General features: G+C 39.9%; 1 protein-coding gene across 1 annotated transcript in view; it reads right to left on the reverse strand.

Annotated features, from left to right (window-relative positions):
- slc7a10a (solute carrier family 7 member 10a) overlaps positions 1–22,289 on the reverse strand; it is a 46,105-nt gene extending 23,816 nt beyond the window's left edge. Inside the window, exons 1-3 of the mRNA XM_017706202.2 lie at positions 21,911–22,289; positions 9,662–9,866; positions 6,201–6,352 (exon numbers count right to left, since the gene is read on the reverse strand). Coding sequence (XP_017561691.1) covers positions 6,201–6,352; positions 9,662–9,866; positions 21,911–22,061 — 508 coding nt within the window. The 5' untranslated portion in view covers positions 22,062–22,289. The remainder of the gene's footprint in view (positions 1–6,200; positions 6,353–9,661; positions 9,867–21,910) is intronic.
- Between the last annotated feature and the right edge of the window lie 2,069 nt (positions 22,290–24,358).

Here is a 24,358-nt window from a genome sequence, read left to right on the forward strand (position 1 = left end):
ATTATATGTAGTTAAAAAGCAGCTCCTGGTTTGATCAATCAGTGCTTCAGTAAATTGTGCTCATGATGTAATTGGTGATATTAACAAGTCTCTGTGGTGGCTGTGAAGGTGACAAGGAAAAATATGGACCCAAGAAATTCTTGTTACTTTTTAATGTTTTTATGTTTTCTTGAATTATGAATATGACTTTATTCTAATGTATATTGCGATAAACTCTGAGGTAAACTGTTTACAAATTTGCTTAGATGCCCAAAACTTTCGCACAGTACTGTAAGTCTGTGTATGTGTGTACGTGTGTAATTGCCACAGGGCCATGTCCTTATCTCCCTGGTGTCAAACACAAGTGTAAGAGAACACAGTGTACTTACAGCTCTACAGACTGCTTATGTGTGTGTGTGTGTGTGTGTGTATGTGTGTGTGTGTGTGTGTGTGTGGGGTGTGTGTGTATGTGCTGTGTGTATAATACAGTATTATGCAAAAGTCCGAAATTTATTTAATTTCCAAGTTATTCACTTTTTAAAAACTGAAGTTTAAATGACTGAAAGACATAGAGAAAATTAGACAACAGTGCTAACCCTCATAGCCCACCAAACCTGTCACCATCAGATAAACAGAACTCAAAGTTGTGAACTTTAGTCAAGCGCCACTTTTTTCAGATCTGAAATATTCACAGGTGTTTCAGTCCATCCTTCCCCTGTGAGAAGACAACTCAACACTATGAGTCTGAATGGATATTGAACTGTAAAGAAGCCAATTGCAAAACAAACTGCAAATCAAACAAAGAAGCTGCTGGGGTTCTCAGAGTCCAGACCTCGACATCACTCAATGACTTTGAGATTACTTCATTCGGGAGAAGCAACCAACTTCTAAGACTAAACTTTGAAGGTGTGAAAAACATCCCTGCAGATTTCTTTGAAAAACAGCTCAAGTCTCTTAAAAATAACTGAAGCTGTAACCAAGGCAAAAGGTGGACACACTAATTACTAAAAAATGACATAATTAGCTGTTGAGGCTTCTATGTACTTTTCTGTTAAATATACACTTAATTAAGTACACCTCCTAGTATTTACATTCATTGTCTATTTTATCAAGTCTGCTTACCACATAGGAACACTTTGTAGATATGCAATTACAGACTGCAGTGCTGAGAATGATCCACCACTCAAATAATACCTGTTCTGTGGTGGTCCTGTGGGAGTCCTGACCATTGAAGAGCAGGGTAAAAGGGAGCTAATAAATTATGCAAAGAAACAGACAGACTGCAGTTTGTAACTGTAGAACTACTAAGGGCTCCTACATGGTAAATGTATCTAATAATGGACATAAAATGCATGGATACAAGTAGATGTATGTAATAAAGTGGTCAGTTGGTGTATGTATATTTTACAAAATATTCAAACATATATGCTTGTATACATATCTTTATGTTTATGCTTTTATCCTGATGCTGAAAATTAACCTGTAAATAAATGAGGGGTTCTCTCCGTCTTTTTCAAAGCACATTATTAATATCAGAAAAGCTTTCAGCTCTCAGAAATATGTAAGTGTTTGTATCTCTAATTGCACACTGCAAGGTTGTATGCTATAAAGTACACAAATGTTCAACAAACTTGCGGTTATATCCTTTTTTGTCCACAGGCAAGAGTCACAGATTAATTCTTGGCCCTTTCTGGGGTCTCTATGTCAGCTTTGGATGAGAGTGTTTGGTGCTTTAGGGCTGCTGTTGTTTGCTGTGTTTAACTGTGTTTTTGTGTTGGTATGTCATGTTTTGGTGTTCTGGTTGTCTATTGAAGCAGCTGTGTGTTCCTGGGCCATCTAGGGTAGTGGGAACAGTGTGTGTGTGTGTGTGTGTGTCTATGTGAATGCGCAATCAGACTGCAGCAGGCTGACCTTGTGACATTCATTCAGAACATTCAGCAGGGGAGGGCAAGTCTCTCTCATATATATACACACGAGCACACACACACACACACACACACACACACACACACACACACACACACACACACACACACAATTTCACACACACAAACAGACACACAGTGCACAATATGAAAACAAACCCAATTAAAGTAAGAGATCAACTCCAGTACAAACAGAATACACCATAACCAATACACACTAGAAACAAGTTGTACAGCACATCCACCAACAACATATAGTCATAATTAAAGAGAGGCACAGTTCGGACAGTTTGCTTCTCTAGCCTTTATTTCTTACTGTTTCCTTCTAGCCAACCAGTGGGCTGTGTAAGTGGTTCTCATGTTCGAGAAACTGTGGGTGAAGCTAAAGTTTGTGAGCCAACAAATGCTCAGATCAGTCCTACAGATGTCATAATTGTAGGATTTAGAGGTGGGCAACATGACTTTATTTATCATTAGTGTTAAGACTGTACCAGTAGTCCACTCATCCAGGTAACTGCATGCAAAATAACTGCAGTAAACATTTAATACGGTTAGTAACTTTTCATTTGGTAATTTTAGATGGTTCCTGGCACAGCAGCGGATGCAGGAGACACCACAGCTTAATCAATGTAAAATAAAAGAACAAGATAAAAGTGTAGCTCAGTAAAAGTCGTGTTGTCTTAAATTTGATCACTAAACTGTAATTGTGAATGCCACGTAAACTTCACCATCTGAAATATCTTAGCCTGATGCCTTCTTCTCTGAAGTCATTTTGCCTAAGCCCATTTTGCCTGAAGTATGACAGTGAGACTGGAAGCTCACAATGAGACTGGAAGCTGTACTGTACTGATATCTGAAACCTGATGCTGCAGTCTGAGGATCTCTTAAAATGTACACCATATCATATAGATGCCTTTTTGTACAAACATGATATCTGCCTACAGAGTTTTAAAACAAGATGTCACGGTTGGCTCCTCCCACTACTCCATGTGCCCCTTTGTTTTGATCTTCCATGTGCATTTGTTTTAGTTTTCTAGTCCTGCCCCCTTGTTTCATGACTCCACCCCTGATTGTCTCCACCTGTGTTTGCACCTGTCACTCGTTTTCCCTGTGTTTTAAGCCCTGTGTTTGCTGGTCTTTGTTAGTCGTGTTGTTTGTACTAGTCTTTGTACTGTTCTGTTTCTTGGATTCTGGTGTCTGTCATGTCTGTCCCCCGATCAATCCGTGGTGGATCTCTGACCGTGGACTGTCTCGACTATGACCCTGGATTTGCCCTTAATAAATCTCGCTTATCTCAGCACGTGCGTCCGCTTCCTCGCTCCCGATTACATAAGAGTTTTAAAACAATGACATGAGGGCTCTTTAGCGGGGAAAATGAAAGTGGGCATGAACAGGCAAGGATGCTCCTAGATCAAGTAAAAAACAAATATACAGATGTTGTACTATACTCACTGATGTTTCTTCTGCCTTTCAGCTGCAGCTCACCATACATTTTTATAGTCAGTATATTGATTGTTATGTAAGGAATCACGCTTTGCTACAAAGAAGATGAGCTGTTTTGCTGCCATCTTCATGCAAATTTGTTTGAGTTGCAACCATGACAATGGAGTTCTGACTGGTCAACCTGATATTTTAATGCATCCATGTAACGCAGAAAATTAAGTGGGCTCCTATAAAAAAAATGTACACGGCACCGCAGTCCATCAGTTTTGGTCTTGATTTGAAGAGGGCATTAATATATGTGTGTGTTCATTTTAAAAACATGACGTGTGCTTTTTCTTATATAACATTTTATATTTATCTTACCCATGCTTTCTGAGCATGTTTTGGATATCATCAGTACTTAAACATTCTGACCAGCTGCATGCTTAATTACAAAGAGAGCAATCTTGGGCTTATTTAATTGGATTTAGGGCAATGAAATGCTGAATAAAAATTGTATTCATATGCTGGTTCTTTTTGTCTTCTTTTGCCTGTGTTCCAACTCATCAAACTTCAGAAAAACTAAATATTGAGATGCATATCATGTATCAAGAAAATATCTTGAAGCATTATGATAGTATGCTTTCACCATATTGCCCATCCCTAGTAGGAGTGCAAATATCTCCCCTCTCAAAGATTCCTGTCTTTAGAAATAATGATAGGTCACAACAACTTGGCAATTCTGAAGTCATTCAGAATTATTTCTAAAAATACACTGAACACACAAATGAGACTGAGGGACGTATTTGTACAGCAATAGAATAGAATAGAGACCATGAAAACAATACGCTAGGCAATGTTTTATTTTATTTAGCTAGAGAATGTAAATTCATTAAAATTTTCACCTTCAGATCAATGCATCACTGCTTTATACCGTGCTACCCCCGAACCCAACTAGCATCACAACTGTGCCTCTTTTCTCCTCCATTAGCTTTAAGTGCACCAGACACTCCACAGTTGTTAAAAGATCATATTTCATTCCTGTCTTTTAAGCTCTGACAGCAAATGTCTGCCTGGATTGGCTGAATTCAGCGGCATTCCCGCCTCTATAACCTCGTTCGTTAAATTGCCCCAGCGACAGCCCAGCCCCAAAAACAATGCACAATGCGGGCGGCACGCCCTGGGGCTGTGGTGGCCTCAAAGACTGGCACCATTATAGAGTCTGACTCTTCACCGTGTGAGGGTCAGGTGCTCAGACGCCATCGCAGCCACACCAACCTTCTGCATGGTGTCTAAAGCGGTTCTCAGCGTGGAAACAAAGCCAACTTGACAGCATCAGGAAACCCCAAACCTATCATAGGTCTTAAAGGTCCTAAACTGTGCCTGAAGAACCTCAAATGAAACCCTGTGAGTTGGGTATGGCAAATCAGATCTACACACTATGAACAAATGCCAGATTAGGGTTATATTGCTGTTATTGTGACTGCATTAGGTTTGCAGATTAAAAACACTGGAGAACTGGAGGACCCTTGATCTGGTTAAATACTCGATTTACTCCCCAGTTTAGTTGTGGCCAATTCCCATCCACTAACTAGGTCTCTAACGCAATTCCCATCCACTAACTAGGTCTGGCAAAGGCCAATTATGCTCTCTTGGATGGGGATCAACTCCAGTCTCCAAAAATGTATCAGTTTCTTCAACTTATTGGAAGACTTAAATGGTCTGGTCAAATAAGTGATTAGTTTGAGCAGTGGTTCTCAAACTGGTCCTTTTTATTCCAGACCAACTTGCAAAGCATAGGGACAGAGCAAACATGTGGACCGTTCAGGGGTCCCTCAGAACTAATGTGATAGCCACTTGATTAAAGAACCTCATTTGCATGTCATAGTCTCCTATAGTTTCCAAGGGCCACTGCTGTCATAACAATTAACAAATATATATATATATATATATATATATATATATATCACTACTGCTAGAAAAAAACCTTGTATCTCAAAAAGGATAACTTTACAGAAAAGGAAAAAACATACTTTACTTTTAATCTAAGTCAATGGAACCAGACTTTTTTCCAAGTAATTTTGGGCGATTCCTTTTGGTCCATTGATCAAAAAATTAAGATACAATGTTAAGGACAACAAAAACTGAAAAATGGCAAAAATGGAGATACAAAGTTTTGCAATGACAGCAGCGATATAGTGCAACGCATTGCTTAAAAACTAAATGGTGACCACATTCAAAGGTTGCACACTTTGGAGGCAAAAGGACAACGTTTTTACGTTTGAGCACAGGACTTTTAAGCAAAAATACACTGATACAGACCTAATGTTTTAGGGTAAAACTTAGGGCTGATGGAGCAGGTTTGGAATTTATCTAAATGTTAACCTTACACCAACCTATGGAAAAACAGTGCACTAATACATGGACAGAGATGTGGAAGATTTTAGAATAAATGTCATCTGTAATTCCTCATCTCTCTGTCTCTCTCTCTCTCTTTTCCTTACTTCGGTCAGTCTTATGATTTGCTTTGGACTCTGCTGCCAAAAATAAATATAGATATCTCTTCTTGGCTATGCAAGTGACACTAAATGACATGCTCTAGGAACTGGCCAATGATCAAACGCATACAACCACACACTCCCTACACACCTTCTCATATGCTGCGGCCACTCAGACCAGATCATACAGGTCTAAACCAGCTGAGTCACAAGGCCACTCGGAACATTCTTTAACACACATACATCAGTGGACTCAACTTGACTGGGTAAATCCCACCAGCTTCATAAATATTCTCATGCTGACATGAGCCCAGCTGAGTTACGGCTGCCCACACACACCCTGGGCTGAATGGTTGTTGGTGTGTGTAATACTCACAGATGCAGATGGTAGAGAGTAGGCGGGTGGCGATGTAGGGAGGCAGGCAGTTGGGGAAGGCGGGCTGCAGCACATAATTTGAGAAGGTGAGGGCGATCACAGCCAGTGTGGTGGGGTACATAATCCATACTGCACTCCAAAGCAACAAGAACCTGGGTTGGAAACAAATATACATGTTACGCAAATCATTACTACCACATGCTTTGGTATACGCAATTGTAACACTGTTAAAAGGTAGACATTAAGATAAGACATAAGATAAGGCTTTATTGTCATTCGCATCACACGTGGTACATGAGGTGGAATGAAATGGTGGACTCAGGGTCCCAGTTAACTCCTAAAAGTAACAATAATTGCAATTTAGAGTCTTTCGGCTTCAGGAAAGAAGCTGTTTTTCAGTCTGGTTTTTTACGCTTAATGCAACCTCCTACCTGAGGGGAGCAGGACAAAAAGTGTGTGCGCTGGGTGAGTGGGGTCATTTATGGTCATTTATGGAGGTGTAAATGTCCATGGTGGTGGGAAAGCTGACTCACCACCCTCTGCAGAGCTTTCCTTTCTGCCAGAGAGCAGCTTCAACTTCAAACTTTACAATATGACAGCCTAGATGGATAGCTGAGCGGTCATATGTGAGCAATGAGCAGGGCTCAGCACACAGCACTGAAATGGGGGTCTCTCTGGGAGTGTGAGAAGCCGCTGCACTACTGTGTGCTGCCATCTTTGAAATAGGTATCAGTTTCCAGCATCAATTTACTGAATAGTCCTGCAAAACTGTTTTGTAGCCATAAGGAATAGGGCTGTCCCTCTAAGGCAATTAGTCAACTAATCAGTCATAGTGTTCTTAAATAAAGTGATCAACAAATCATGGATATGATGCAAAGCTGGTTTTGTTCAATAGCTGAACATTCTGGCTTTGTGAAACATACCTCAGACAAATTAAATACATTTATTTTAATTAAAGGCATAAGAAAAAAATATGGAATCACTTAATTTTGAAAAAACTAGAAAAAAATTAGAAAAAATATGGAATCACTTAATTTTGAAATAACTAGAAAAAAATTAGAAAAAATATGGAATCACTTAATTTTGAAAAAACTAGAAAAAAATTAGAAAAAATATGGAATCATCAACAAAAACGCAATCAGTACTTTCTTGCAGCTCCTTAGGTTTTTATGACAGCCTGAATTCCTGAGGTATGGACTTCACTAATTAAATATTCCTCATCAAGCTGGTTCCATCTTTCTCAAATGGCGGGTGACAGATCAGCTTATCCGAATGGAGCATTGTTCTGTGGCAAGAGACACTATCATTCCAAAAAATGACTTCATCATCAAACCTAATTTCTACAGATGGAATGAGAAGTGTCCTCACATGCAACCCCATATTATAATGGAGTGGGGAAATCTGATTGTTTTCTTCAGGCAGCCAATCTTTACATGTTTCATTAGAACTGCACCAGACAAAAGTTCCAGCATCATTTCCTTGGTCAATGCACATTCGTAATTTAAATTTATCATTGTATATCACTTTCATCCAATCCACACTCCATGAGCGTTTCCCTTTAGCCCACTACAACCATGTTTTCCTCTGTTTAGATGTTGGTGCAGGTTTTCTTTTGTTTATGTAAATCCTGTTTCATTCAGCCAGTATCTAACAGTTTTGTCACAAACACTGACTTTTTGTTGTGTTTTGTTGTGCATATTGCTTTGAGTTTTCTGTAGTGATGTATTGACATCTTCCTTGTTTTACCTGTATGTTTTCCTTTTATAACCTTCCCATTTTGTTTATACCTGCAGCAAATTTTAGACAAAGCTGACTGGAAACAACCAATATGTTTTGCCACACTCTGTGTTGGATTTCCTTCTTGAAGGAGTTTTGCCATCCTTTCCATTATTTCACCGACAACTCTGTTTTTCAGGTCCAACAGCATTAAGGCCGGCAAGCACTCCTTTTAACTGATTTGTTTTTTTAGACTTGTGTTGTAGAAATGCAAATTCCAATTTTTTTTCCGTCAGCATCAAGTGATTCCATAAATCTTTCCTCTACTTGATCTGGAAAAATGTTTCAACTGACCAAAAAGCGCTAAGCTGCACTGGATTGCGATAAGTGAGAAGATTAAGTTACCTCAGATTGCATCTTGAGCACAGATACTCTTCCAAGAATTTTGCAAAACAATTACACCACTGATTGAGTGATTGAGTGTCTAGGAATTTGACAGGGCTGAGGTGGCAACCCAACCAGCATAACAATTCTGCCTCTTTTCCAGTATCAGTATAAGAACAGCTGTTTCCTCCAAGTCAACTAGTCATAGTACTCTCTGTCAAGTAAATGCTGCTAATTGCATTTATTCCTTTATTCATGCGTTTACTTATTCATTTATTTTTACAGAAGTATTCTTTTTTATATTTGCTTAAACGGTTTCTCCTTAATTGAATCATGCCCAATTCCACATGCCAACTAGGTCTCCCCCTATCACGTGATGCTACCAAGATGGGATGGTGAAGGCTAGTAGATTCCTTCTCTAATACACATGAATTCAGCCACCACATCTTTTCATATGCTGGTAACGCAACTTGATTGGACAACTCAACATGCTTGAAGGAGAACGCTAACTGCTAATTCTGTTATGTTAGCTAAGAGATGTGCATGTTGGCTAGTATCCTGCAAGGGGATGAAGGATAGCCAGGTACTCCAAACAGAAGGCTTGAGCATAACGAGGTCATACACTTGTGACCTCCCAACAGGCTAAAACTGTTGATATTTCTGCAAATGAAAGTTTGGACCATGTAACTAGTGAGCATCAATGTTCTGCCTCCTTTCTCCTCTGTCAGGGCTTTATGTGCACCAGATACTCCACAGTGCTTATTATAAGATCAGATTTAATTTCCTTCTTTTAAGCTTTGACAGTGGCACAAGGTTAAATGATGTCCTATTTCACTGTGTTGTGCATCAGTTGTACTGAAGAACATGGCAGATGAAACAAAAATGTAGAATTTCAAGTTGGTGTCAACGCTTCAAACAGTATTTTTCTATTTAACGGAACTTTGAATATGATGTGGGCATGTAATGCTAAATTACAACATAACAGCAAGAACATAGCAAAGAGAAAACTTCCCTTCAAATGTTATGTCCCATTTTTTCATTACTTGTTTATTTACAATGTTTGGGGATGGGTGATTAGTAGACTTTTAGTTAAAAATAGGCCTTCTGGATAACTAAGAATATCCTTGGTCAGGCACAGCTTCAGTGAGGACCATAATTTATGCAACATGTGGGTTGTAATTAGAAGATTACCATATTACTATATCATATTTCGATTTCTTAAACAATGTTATTTTTTACAATATCATTACACCTAAAACCAAGTAATGTAGTACTGTGAGATAATGTCAGCCAGTAATGCTGAACACCCACTGATTGTATAAACGGAGCATAAGGTAAGAGAAAACACAGGAACATCCTACCCCACCAATCCTCCAAAGATTTCAGTCACGTAGGAGTAATCACCCCCTGATTTGGGGATGGTGACACCCAGTTCAGCGTAGCACAAGGAACCCAGTGCACAGATTCCTCCACCAAGAACCCACACAATGAGTGAGAAGCCCACGCTGCCGGCATGCTCCAGAACCCCCTTCGGTGAGATGAAGATACCTGACCCAATGATGTTACCTGCACAAAACAAGACAACCACTTCACAACAAGGCCCCTTCATATTCATCATAAAAATATAAAGATGTGTGAAAAACTGGACTGTTATTGTTGTTATAGTCAGTTGCCAGTTGCCTTTTGGATCATTTGAATTTACTGTAGTGCATTTGCACATGTTCAAGGCTTTATGACATTTGCCAGTGGGAATTATTGAATGCAGTGAATTTATCACGCCTTTTTCTCACTCTTACTCGCCCTCCCTCTGCCTTTTTTACAGGCATTTATATTAGCTCTCTATGTTGCCGGCTAAACATAATGATCGGATTAAAATCTGTGTTTAAAGTTCCGCTGGTGTTCTTGTTTATTCCTTCATGAGGACACAGATCTGACCCATGCTTTGCTGAACAGGCCGGCTTCCCCCAGCTGTCAAAATGCTTGAGACAGTTAAGAGAAAAAGAGAGAAAAGAGGGAAAAAGAACAAATATCAACAACGCAAAGTCAATAAAAACAGAGATTTCAAAATCAGGATTAGAGCTCACAGGTAAAACTGACTGGTGAGGAGCAGGTGAGTTTGACCACAGCAGTCCTGTGAGTGAGTGAGTGAGTGAGTGAGTGAGTGAGTGAGTGAGTGAGTGAGTGAGTGAGTGAGTGAGTGAGTGAGTGAGTGAGTGAGTGAGCACACTAAACATTCTGCTTGAGAAGTTTCAACCAATAGATTTCCTCCTGTCAGGACTGATCTCTAGACCTTCCAGGGGCTGCAGCATTACATAATCTCCTTTGTTTGGGGTTTTGTGTTTTGGTGCTCACACAGATTAGAGTTCAGCAGCGAGTGAATGTTCTCCCTGAGCTTCAGGGGTTTCTGTGAAGAATGGGATACAGTGGAACCAAACCAACCCCAATCACACTCACTCAATTCTCAGAATTTGCTTTGTTTTTTGATGAGCCAGTGACGGTCACACACACACAAAACTGGTCTAAACTTGTTATCAAACTCATGATGAAAAAATTATCTGCACAGGAATTTTGGATTCGTGAAATGGTTCAAATCTGGTTAATGTTCTGAGAAGTGCAGCCATGGGACTGTGGGATCACAGCTCAACATCTTAGATCCTCAGAAGTGCACAGACAAGTGTGGACCATAAAAATGGTTTGTCAACTCAACCTAAACAAATGATTTTATATGATAACAAGCAATTTAACTGCTTTTATTCAACTCAAATAAATACTTTGAAAGAACAATGCAAAGGAAAATAAACAGGTTAAAGGAACAAAAATAGCACTTTACACAAACTTCAAAAACACTTAAAATCAGCTAGTGTCCTGGTCCACACTCTCAAAAAAGGTTCTTTAAAGGTTCTTTAGTAAAGACAACAGTATAGAACCATGAGCACTTAAAGTAACATCTGAATGCTTCGCATGGCGAAATGGTTCTTCTTTTATGATGGAAAATCTGTTGGTTCTTTACACTGATAAAGGTTCTGTGTAGGTACATCTCTCATTCATTAAGGAACAAACAATGTAAATGTTCCATCAAAGGTACAACAGTGGTTTTAAGGTTCAATTGGGCACCTTAAATACGTTTTACCAGGAGAAAAGTATATATTTGTACATTTTCCTAACCTAATGTTTTGAAACAGAGCAATAAAATAAAAGGCTGGAGACGAGACGAGGTGTGTGAAGCCAATACCACACCAGTGACAGTGTACTACCTTTATTTATGAGTGTAAATAACTGTTTAAAAATGTTTCTAAAAAGCACAAAAAAGGGTTCTGCTACTGTTACAAGACAAAGGCTATGCTCACATTCCCAGGTTGAAGCGGCACAAACCCGTTTTTGCCCTAATGTGACTCAGATCTGATATTTTTAGAGCTGTGTGGACATGCAAAGCTGATCTTTTCAAATCCAACCTAAGCCACTTTCATATGTGGTCCTAGATTGGATACATATCATATTGTGGCCTTAATGTGACGCTCAGATCGGAATTCAAGTGCTTTTTTTTTCCCGCTGCGTGTGCGCCATCATTCAGTGTTACCATGGCAGCAGACAGTAAGGAACAGACATTAAGGCCTGTAAACAGTGGAAAAGCAACACATCTCACCTTTCATCACCTTTGTCTTGCTCTAATGAAGCTGAGTGCTGATCAGAGATCAGCAGCAAAGGTTCGTTCTGCTCGTTAGTTTGCTGATAAGGAATGTGACGAGCGTTAGTGAGAAGTTAGTGAGTAGGATGTGCGCAGGCAGGTCATTTCAGGATGCCAGCTCGTTCATATTAACGACAGATCTGAATCTCTTACCTTAATGAGTGTGAACCATTATGTCAGAGAGAGCGGATTTGAGCAAAAAATCGGATTTGAGCCTTTTCGTTAAGAATGTACTTTTTACAGTGTAATTACGCAATTACTAGGGCTGTCAAATTACTAAATGAATGATCACATGGCATCACATGGCATATCACAATTGATCACATTTTTGTTGTGTACATAATCACAATTCATTTCATTTATCTTATTTGTTCAAATTTGATCCTAAAGAGATTTTTTCCAGTTAAAAAGTACTGCATTTTGTTATAGCCACATGACTGGATAAAATAAGCTAGATCAGAATGTATTTATTACTTTACTAATTCAATAATATAATTTTTCATTGTGTGATGGTCGGGTTCGCATGAACTTAATGAAGAAAATCATGTGAACACAGGATGAACATGAAAATAGGATGAACACACTTTTCAGTTTTCAACACAGACAGAAAGTGAGGGCATCAGTGGGTTCACGTTCCAACTATTTCACAATTGTACACTCTCACTCTAGTGCCACTACGTTGCATCTTGTTTCGAGGGGAACTGTAGCTTTTATTAGTTTGCTGTTGACTGATTTATCTACACTTCTCCCATAAGCACTGCCCAGCGTAGTCTATGAAATTACTGATGTTGCCCGGATCAATGGTGTGTTCTGCTTGATGATACTTCACACTCGATATACTTTAGTGACAACTTCATGATATGTATGCATTACAGTAGCTGGAAATAACAACAGAGCCACCAATGCAATTTGCCAATAAAAACTATATTGAATCATAGGAACAGTGAATAAGCAGCAGGGCTTCAGGATGGAACTACAGATGATCGAATGTGCTAATATTAAATAGTGGCATAAACAATTTATTGTATTAATGCATTATTCACAGGTTTACTTTGACACAAACAGTGATTCCCTATTGAATTACATAATGAATGATAGTAGGGTTGCATAATGGTGATAACTGAGGTTGAGTAGAAAAATGCTGACAAGGCCTTGGCAGTTGAACGCAATGATTACTTCTCAGATTTAATGCTACGTGTCAGTTAAAACTAATTAAGGACCACAGAACATCCATCATCAGCTTATTCAGCTGTCATACACAATAATTATAAGAGTCAAGCCAATGCAAAATACAACCCATACACTCTTCTGACAATGCTTCTCCACATTTACAATATTGCTAACAATTTTACCCCACTGCACTGCTGTGGGTCCAAACTGTGTTGGTTCAAGCCACGTGTCCTGTAAAATTATGATCATTTTGAATACAAAATATGTAGGACAGCAAACATTTTTGTGGTTGTTTAACAAGGCACAGGAATAGATGACTTGTATTTCAATAAAGGACCAACCTCACTCGGAAAACCAAGATAAGTCCTAAAAAACCGAAGGTGTCACGCAGCCTCCGGAATCCCTTGTGGAAATTGACTCGATCTCCCAGAATCCTCTGGGAGGACATGTGACATCACAGGTGACACAATACCCCTATCAGCGCTCCAGGTCTCCGGAATATTGATAAGCATCACCTGTGTGATGCACTTGGAATAGTATATAGCCCGGGCTATAGCTTACAGATGTTGCGAAGTATTGATTCACTCTGTGTTGATTTACTGTGCGGTTTTTCTGTTGTGATATATTACATGTACGACCTATTGCTATTTGTTGTCGGTTTATACTCTTTCTGCCCTGCTCTTTGGATGTGTTTGTTGCTTTCTCAGATTTTCGATTTGAACTCGGCTTGTTTTTGTGACTACGATCTGTTTAAATCAGTAAAAGCCCTTTCAATTACAATCATCTGCAAGCGTCTGACTGTGCTGGAATCCTTACAGAAGGATACAATACAGAAAGTCAGAGGTGTTTTCATCATTCAGGGCACAAACCTTAAAGTGAAAGCACTCTTCAATGTCTATCTGCGGATTTTAGGTCAAACCTGTAATTATATTGTGTGCCTTAGAGAAACAAATTAATTTGACTGTGGTTAGCGCATTACGCGTACATGGCATAGGCTGTATCACACGCTTATAGAAGGATATCTTGTTTCAAGAACATGTTACAAAACATATTTCCTGTCCTCACATCTATGAAGAATTAAAGCTACAATTGAATCTTATTTAATGCTTTCAGTGGAGAGAAAGCACAAAAAAAGCATCCGATCCACTCTGTAAGAAAGCGCATGCACAGGACACTTTCAAACAGGGAGTGGAAATTTAAAAACCACGAGATGTCTGAACTGAACTGTATATGCCACCAGAGAACAGTATATGAATAGAGAATAGCAGAGGCATAGCCAAGGGGTGGCCAGTTCCATCCTAGCGTGAATTATGGCCTCCCCAGTTATAGAAAGTAAGACCGTCAGGCATCATCAGTCGCCAGAAAAAAGTCATCCTTCCTAGCCTATGTGAACCAGTCGATACAAATGTGCACTACACTGTGACGTAAGCTTTGTGATGTAAGATGAGATAACCTACAAACTTTTGTCAGCTACACTGTAAAAAGTGACTCGTCAGATCTACTTAAAAAAATGACTTCATGCGGTAACAAGCAACTGAACTAGTTTTATTCAACTTAAAAAACTACATTGACTGAAGGAATCGTTCACTCAAGGTATTTAGTTAGGTTGAATAAAACTAGTTCATTTACTTGTTACCGCATTAAGTCATTTTTTAGTAGATCTGACAAGTCATTTTTTACAGTGTATAATCATTTACTATGCTAACTAATTACTTTTTACAGCTGAACATGTGCAAATGTTGTAGACTAGATTCCATCTGTGGAGTGAGCGTGTGCTAAAGCCGGGTCTCACTTTCTCTCATTAGGTTCCCTCATACAGTGCAGTCTGGCTAACTTTCTAATCAATAGGCCCATGCATGGCTTGATATCCTGTAGTGAGAGCAGCCTAAAGGAACTTTTATGGCCTTTGCGTTTGACATTTTTCTTAATGTTGTGCACCAAAAAAAAGTGATGTGTTAATTTATTTGATTTTAACACACAGTAAGAAAAATACGCTACATTATCCTTTTTGTCTTTCAGTTTTCTTTTGGCAATAGTTATGCTAGTGTCACATTTTCATGTGTATTTATGTGATGTTGATGGACAGATTTATTAATTTACAGGGAAACACCACATCATCACTTTTTACCTTATTTCAATACAGTAGTGCTATTGTAGTTATTTTTGTTTTTTTCTAGCAGTACCCTTGTAAAATCTCTGGGTCCAACCCATTCTAAAAGTTCTAGCTAAACCCATGAACCAAAATAATAAATTAAAAAGAGGTATAAATGGAAAAACCTTTCACTTTTTATGCTTGGAGGAGTTAAATATATTAGTTTATATTAATATAATATATTAATAATAGCTTTCAAATTCAAATATCAATTTGACTGAAGTGATTTGCATGTACTATAGCAAGGGGCCCAAGCACTGTGTGTAAATGTTTCTTGTCAGTGGCTGTAACTTCCACCACACTGGAGCTAACTTACAATCAACTATGGGTGGGAAATGGGCAATATGAAAATCATGATATTTTAAGTCATTTCACGTTTCAACAATATATTCTAGGGATGCACGTAAACTTCACACACTGAATTTTTTTGCCTGGACAGATCAAAAATGGCACTTTTTTAGGTCGAAAGAGAAAAAAACGATCTTTTTCAAAAGAAAAAAAGAAATATGTAACTGAAATGTCAAGATCTAACAACACTGTAATACTTAACACCCTTCTTTCGCTTCCCTGTGCCAGTACACGTAGACGCATTCAAACAGTTTGAGCAGAGATATCAACAGTGAACATGTACGCCTTTAATTTTGGTTTAGATTTTTGGTAAGAATTTTCATTTCAGTGCATCACCAATATTTTTAGGTTTTTGCAAATATTCACTCATTTTGAATTTAATACCTGCAACACATTCCAAAGAAGTTGGGACAGGGGCATGTTTACCACTGTGTTACATCACCTTTCCTTTTACCAACTCTCAATAAGCGTTTGGGAACTGAGGACACTAATTGTTGAAGCTTTGTAGGTGGAATTCTTTCCCATTCTTGCTTGATGTACAACTTCAGTTGCTCAACAGTCCGGGGTCTCCGTTGGCGTATTTTGCGCTTCATAATGTGCCACACATTTTCAATGGGAGACAGGTCTAGGCAGGCAGGCCAGTCTAGTACCCGCGCTCTTTTACTGTGAAGCCACGCTGTTGTAACACATGCAGAATGTGTCTTGGCATTGTCTTGCTGAAATAAGCAGGACGTCCCTGAAAAAGACGTTGCTTGGATGGCAGCATATGTTGCTCCAAAACCTGTAAGTACCTTTCAGCATTAATGGGGCCTTCACAGATGTGCAAGTTACCCATGCCATGGGCACTAACACACCCCCACACCATCAGAGAGGCTGGCTTTTGAACTTTGCGCTGATAACAATCCAGACAGTCCTTTTCCTCTTTGGCCCAGAGGACACGATGTCCATGATTGCCAAAAACAATTTGAAATGTGGACTCGTCAGACCACAGGACACTTTTCCACTTTGCGTCAGTCCATCTCAGATGAGCTCGGGCCCAGAGAAGCTGGCGGTGTTTCTGGGTGTTGTTGATATATGGCTTTCGCTTTGCATGGTAGAGTTTTAACTTGCACTTGTAGATGGAGCGACGAACTGTGTTCACTGACAGTGGTTTTCTGAAGTGTTCCTGAGCCCATGTGGTAATATCCATTACAGAATGATGTCGGTTTTTAATGCAGTGCCACCTGAGGGATCGAAGGTCACGGTCAATGTTGGTTTTCTGCCTTGCTGCTTACTTGCAGAGACTTTCCAGATTCTCTGAATCTTTTGACGATATTATGGACTGTAGATGATGATAATCCCTAAATTCCTTGCAATTGCACATTGAGAAACGTTGTTCTTAAACTGTTGGACTATTTGCTCACGCAGTTGTTCACAAAGTGGTGAACCTCGCCCCATCCTTGCTTGTGAACGACTGAGCCTTTCAGGGATGCTCCCTTTATACCCAATAATGACACTCACCTGTTTCCAATTAACCTGTTCACCTGTGGAATGTTCCAAACAGGTGTTTTTTGCATTCCTCAACTTTCCCAGTATTTTGTTGCCCCTGTCCCAACTTCTTTGGAACGTGTTGCAGGCATAAAATTCAAAATGAGTTAATATTTGCAAAAAACAATAAAGTTTATCCGTTTGAATATTAAATATCTTGTCTTTGTAGTGTATTCAATTCAATATAGGTTGAAAAGGACTTGCAAATCATCATTTTCTGTTTTTATTTAAGTTTTACACAACGTAAATATATATATATTCTACTGTCTAATTGTATACTGTATGCAATGGAAGGGCACAAGACCAAATAGCAACAAGTTTCCTGTTGAACTGAGCCATACATTTCACAGCTTTCACTAATTAGATGAATTTGCCGCTTGTCCACTTAGAACCATTCGGAGGAAATAAACCTCTCTCTTGTACCCATTCATCCTCCATCTCTTTCAGACAGTGGGAGTTTCTTTCAGAAATAAAGACACAGAGAGGGATGGAAGCAGTTACTGTTTAAACTAAACAAGTAACACTCCTATAGAATGGATGCCTTCCTTGTCCATGGCGCTCAGCCAGAAAGTCAGAAGCGTCCTTTCTTGAATGAATCTCAAAACATTGACCTCTACCACCACGGATAGTCCATCAAGTGCTGGCATTTAAGCTGGGCATGGCAAACTCTTGCATGAATCTTACCCTGAATTTAAACCCCCAACAGTGATACACAGTCAGCCTGAGTCTAGAGCTCAGTTTACCAACAGAGGAGACGGTAAATGTACCTATTGTATGGTTGGCTGGCCGCCGCTGCTGGCTTTTAAATGGCTCTGTTGTTGCAGTTCTTCAGACTGGGCTGTTGTGGATCTGGATACTCTACACTACAGTAGTGTATATTACAAAAACACTTTTCAGTTTTACTGGTGGAAACTTCAGAACACATCCATATCCTACTCTCAGGTGACCTTCAGTGGCTTGTGCAGCTCAAAAATATCCTAAAGCTAACACTTTCTTTATGTGTTTGAGATACAGCTGCTCTGTTTGCCTTAATGTGCCCAGAAAATGTGACTCTGTTGAAGGTCATCTCACAGTCTACTTTAACCATTCATTCATCAAGACAATACACTCGATATGCACCAAATCTGTTGACTGCTATATTTGGATCTCTGTGTGTTCTGTACACACTGAAGAAGGATGAATGCCTTGGCTTCACTTTCTCTAAGACGTGATTTAGATTAGCTTAGAAGTATCTCTCTTGTTCAGTTCTCTGGAAATGTGGCCAAAAGCTCACAGACAAACATGGTAATGTGTTTCATCCTTTAGGTCTCTGCAATACAACACATTTAAAGTTTTATATATATATATATATATATATATATATATACACATTTTATCACAAGGGTCTTGTAGAAGACGAAGACATAATGCATGCCTGTGTACTTTACTTTAAGGTGAATAACAGTGTGCTGTTATTATTCATTCAACCGGTCTAACAAGGGTGGCTTATCAAAATCATGACAGGCCGTGCTACAGTGTTACAGTGACTTTACCACTGATGAGCAGTGTTGGTAAACCATCAGCTAATCGTGCCATACAACCATTTTCCCATACAGAGTTTACTAAAGTTTACCACCTGAGGCAGGTCAACCAAAAGCTTGTAAGCTTGTAAAGTGAATCCTTCAGTAAATAACATATTTCAATTCAAAGCCTAACACTAAATTTTAAAAGCCAAGCCAACTATTCTGCCAGCTCTCTGCCGCGTTGATCAGCCTAGTTGTAGCTGATGAGAAATGTTCTTACGAGTTCTCAGAGTGTTTAGTATTATATCTGAGCATTTAGTTTATAGACATGCTGATGCCTGCTCCCATCAATCAGCTCAGTGAACCATGTCAGAAACATCATTACAGAATCCAACTGTTGCGTCAGTCACAGGAGTTGGTGCACTGAATGTTTTACATGGGCTTAGATCCGATTTTTAAGACTGGAATTATCAGTTTTACAGTAGACATTTCAGGACACCAAGAAAAAAACATAATTTAAAACTGCATCTAAAAATAGTAATAAGCAAAAAAAGTCTAAGATTTTATAGAAATAATAATAAAAAAACACACCAATAAAATCTTACAGCCTTAAAATGTTAGCTGAACTCCAAGTAAAGTTACTTTTTCAAGCAACTGGCAAACACAAAGTACCACGTGGTGAGATGTTACACACTGTATGTTTTCCGTATAGTAATATGACACCACGTGTTCCTCCTATGCGTCCTCTCCATTAAAACCGAAACAGAAGCAGAAACGGCGCTCATTTTTAAAACAATTCGCGTGTAGCGGTCTAAAGCGTGAAGTTAGGAGCCTTAGAGTGAGCTAAGAGTGGGGAATGTGTGTGATGTGACCGTGCACTGTAGCCACGTTGGCGCCGCACGCGCAGCAGCTTCTTCAAGAAATGATGCAACGTCCGATGAGTGAGTGAGTGAGAGGAGAGAGAGAGAGAGAGAGAAAGAGAGAGAGAGAGAGAGAAAGAGACAGACAGAGAAGGGGGAGTAGAGAGAGAGAGAGAGAGAGAGAAGCGGGGTAGAGAGAGAGAGAGAGAGAGAGAAGGGGGGCAGATAGAGAGAGAGAAGGCGGGATAGAGAGAGAGAGAGAGAAGGGGGGATAGAGAGAGATGGGGATATATATCTATATATATATAGAGAGAGAGAGAGTGAGAGAGAGAGAGAGAGAGAGAGAAGGGGGGATAGAGAGAGATGGGGATATATATATATATATAGAGAGAGAGAGAGAGAGAGAGAAAGAAAAGGGGGGAAGATAGAGAGAGACGGGGGTGGGGGGGGGCTCATTCTCTCTACAGTCCTCATTCTCTCTATACCTCTCCACACACCTGAAGTCTCATTAAGGTTACACAGTGTTGAGAGCTGCTGTGGGGAGGTACACAGCTGAAAGTAGAACAGCAGGTTCAACACCACAGTTCAGCACTGGAGATGATGATTCACCTTTCTTATGATAATTAATAATTCAGGTTTTAGTTCAGCAATGTAGGGTTAGATGTCAATTCAACACTGTAGGTCAAGTTTTAGTTCAATACTGTACATTTACCTCGTGAGTTAGACCTCAACACTGTACTCTTACCTCACTGTAAGTTTTCCCTCAACCCTGTAGCTTTACCTCACTGTAGGTTTTACCTCAACACTGTAGCTTTACCTCACTGCAAGTTTTCCCTCAACACTGTAGCTTTACCTCACTGCAAGTTTTACCTCAACACTGTAGCTTTACCTCACTGTAAGTTTTCCCTCAACACTGTAGCTTTACCTCACTGTAGGTTTTACCTCAACACTGTAGCTTTACCTCACTGCAAGTTTTCCCTCAACACTGTAGCTTTACCTCACTGTAAGTTTTACCTCAACACTGTAGCTTTTCCTCACTGTAAGTTTTCCCTCAACACTGTAGCTTTTCCTCACTGTAAGTTTTACCTCAACACTGTAGCATTACCTCACTGTAAGTTTTCCCTCAACACTGTAAGTTTTCCCTCAACACTGTAGCTTTACCTCACTGTAAGTTTTACCTCAACACTGTAAGTTTTCCCTCAACACTGTAAGTTTTCCCTCAACACTGTAGCTTTACCTCACTGCAAGTTTTCCCTCAACACTGTAGCTTTACCTCACTGTAAGTTTTCCCTCAACACTGTAGCTTTACCTCACTGTAGGTTTTACCTCAACACTGTAGCTTTATCTCACTGCAAGTTTTCCCTCAACACTGTAGCTTTACCTCACTGTAAGTTTTACCTCAACACTGTAGCTTTTCCTCACTGTAAGTTTTACCTCAACACTGTAGCATTACCTCACTGTAAGTTTTCCCTCAACACTGTAAGTTGTCCCTCAACACTGTAGCTTTACCTCACTGTAAGTTTTACCTCAACACTGTAGCTTTTCCTCACTGTAAGTTTTACCTCAACACTGTAGCATTACCTCACTGTAAGTTTTCCCTCAACACTGTAAGTTTTCCCTCAACACTGTAGCTTTACCTCACTGTACGTTTTCCCTCAACCCTGTAGCTTTACCTCACTGTAAGTTTTCCCTCAACACTGTAAGTTTTCCCTCAACACTGTAGCTTTACCTCACTGTAAGTTTTACCTCAACACTGTAAGTTTTCCCTCAACACTGTAGCTTTACCTCACTGTAAGTTTTACCTCAACACTGTAAGTTTTCCCTCAACACTGTAGCTTTACCTCACTGTAAGTTTTCCCTCAACACTGTAGCTTTACCTCACTGTAAGTTTTACCTCAACACTGTAAGTTTTCCCTCAACACTGTAGCTTTACCTCACTGTAAGTTTTCCCTCAACCCTGTAGCTTTACCTCACTGTAAGTTTTCCCTCAACACTGTAAGTTTTCCCTCAACCCTGTAGCTTTACCTCACTGTAAGTTTTACCTCAACACTGTAGCTTTACCTCACTGTAAGTTTTACCTCAACACTGTAAGTTTTCCCTCAACCCTGTAAGTTTTGCCCCACTGTAGATGTTTCAGTGTTCCGCGCTGTAGCTGTAAGGCCAGCTCTACTCTCTATGTGCAGTTCTCCCTCTGAATGATGCAAGCTCTCATGAAGTTACCTCTTTGTTCTCTCATCGCTTCCTTTACCTGCGCACAGGCAGCACGTTAGCCTACTTCTCTGTCACTGAGTCGACTCGGCTGAAACAGAAGCTCGCCGTTTACCCGAGACAGAGCTCACTGATCTGGAGTGAAGAGAGCAGCTCACCTATGATGATAGCGCACGCGCTCATCAGCCCGATTTCCTTTTTAAGTGTCACTCTGTCCTTCGACCCGCTCTGGTTTTTCTCAGAGTCGAGCAGAGTCCCGGACTCCGGACTTTTCGCACAGTTTCTCCGGGTCGCCTCGGTCCCGTCCATCTCGGTCACGGTTTTTTTCTATTTTAAAACTAGCAAAAACAAATAAAAACATAAGCAGCCTCCTGTAAGTCGCGCTCGTTCTCATAAGCTGAAGTTGATGCACGGCGCGCGGCGCGCGCATGCGCTGACTCGTGGTCCTTGACGACAGCGACCAACATGCAAAGCAACGGCGGTATTTAGTTTAGAGTGAATCCCACCCGTTTTCCGGACCACCCCGCCTGCCTGCGTCAGACTCGGGCACTAACTCAGAGTCACGCTACAGTCCGCCAAAGTCTGTAAAAGCCAGCCAATCAGAGCGCAGGAAGGCGGGGCTTTCCAGAATAGAGGCGGGAAAAATAACGGTGGGAAACGAGCCCAGCTGCCCACCTGTATCCCACCTGCTGCGAGAATGCCTCGAGGTTTAGTTTGACGTTTTGCCATAGACCCTGTTTAGACGCAGTAAAGCGGCAGCTCATTGCTCCATTCACCAATATTCATTTGTCATTCATTTGTCTGGGTTTCAATTTTTACAGTATTTGAAGAAACGCCCTGTGGAGAAAATTAACCCTCAAAATTACTCTGAGTAGTTTATTATCAGCCATAAAATACTGTAAAATAGTGTACAGTTAGTGTACTGTAAAATAGTGTACTGTGTTTTTTCTTATAAGGTTGGAAAACATGAGGCCATCAGCTACCAGTTACCAGGTGACAGTATATATATATCCATCCATCCATCCATTTTCTAAGCCGCTTCTCCGTCAGGGTCGCGGGGGGATGCTGGAGCCTATCCCAGCAGTCTTCGGGCGGAAGGCAGGATACACCCTGGACAGGTCGCCAGTCCATCGCAGGGCGTATATATATATATATATATATATATATATATATATATATATATATATACACACACATAAATATCAGTCTGCTGGCTTGGTAACGTTGGCAACCCACTCACCTTATGCCACTGCTGGCCCACCCTCAGACCACCCAGATTATTATCCTGCATGCGACATCTAACTGGTTTTTGAATCTCCTTAAACTGATTTCAAATGCACACAGTCTTTCATTTAGAAAAATAACCTAAGATAAATATTACAAACAACTGAGGAATAATGACTAAGCCTAATATTAAATTACTGTGTTTGAAATGTTGTTGCTGACACTGTGTTAGATAATCTACTAATTTACAAAATATAATGAAAGAAAGAAACAAGTAAAATGGACTTTTAGTGAAAAATGAGCGATAAAAAGTGTCATTTTGTCTAATACTTGCTTAACCATGGGTGGGCCGTCCGTAAAACCCTGAGCTGTCTAGTTAAAAGTGGCTTGCCATGTAACTAGTGAGGGAAAGGCAAAGTTGGTGCATTTGTGGCCCAGCTGTAAAGTCAGTAGTGTACTGTGGTCTAAAGGTCTTTATATGTGAATTGTTCTATGAATGTATAAACCTTTGGAGTTTTTAACCAGAACAATGTGCTGATATGTCTTTAGTTAAATGTTTAATGAAAAACACTTCTCCTCACAAGGTCAGATGAAGGACTAAAGGAGAGTTCCACAGATTTTTCTAAATTTCTGCACAATTCGACTAGGAAGTGACCGACGGCACATCAGAACAATCAGACCAGAACAATCGTTTGTTATAGTGTTTTTTGGCCAGGTAGGTCAGAATGTTAAATATGTAAACAGTGTTTGCATCAAATGTTTCACAGCTGAAATGAATCAGATAAACACTGGGTGAGTCTGAATTCTTTATCAGATATCTTTTGTATAGCTGGGTGAACTAATTTCCAAGTTTGAATCTTTTCACAAGAATCTTATTACAAATCTTATTGCAAAAGACTCAAAGTAGAACTAATTAATCAGAGGTATTTTTTCAGCTGCCTCACAATATATACCATCATGATAGGCTTCTAACTGGAGTCATTCTCTAGTTTTCATGGATCTATTCATATATGTTCATAGACCTTTTCATAGATTGTTTGTTACTCTGATAGCCTCTAACAGTAGTCACTGGTTATCACTCGTGAATCTAAATACTTCTATCCTATGACAGGCTGGTTTCTTATGTTTTTTCTATGTTCACTATTGTGTAATAGTCATAAAACGTCATCCATCCATCCATCCATCCATCCATCCATCCATCCATCCAGCTTCTCCATCAGGGTTGCGGGTGCTGGAGCCTATCCCAGCAATCTTCGGGTGGAAGGCAGGATACACCCTGGACAGGTCGCCAGTCCATCGCAGGGCAGACAGACACAGACAGTCACAGACAGTCACTCACACCTAGGGCAATTTAGCATGTCCAATTGGCCTGACTGCATGTC

Source organism: Pygocentrus nattereri, chromosome 25 (genome assembly GCF_015220715.1).
Source record: "Pygocentrus nattereri isolate fPygNat1 chromosome 25, fPygNat1.pri, whole genome shotgun sequence".
In the NCBI taxonomy this organism is placed as follows: domain Eukaryota; kingdom Metazoa; phylum Chordata; class Actinopteri; order Characiformes; family Serrasalmidae; genus Pygocentrus; species Pygocentrus nattereri.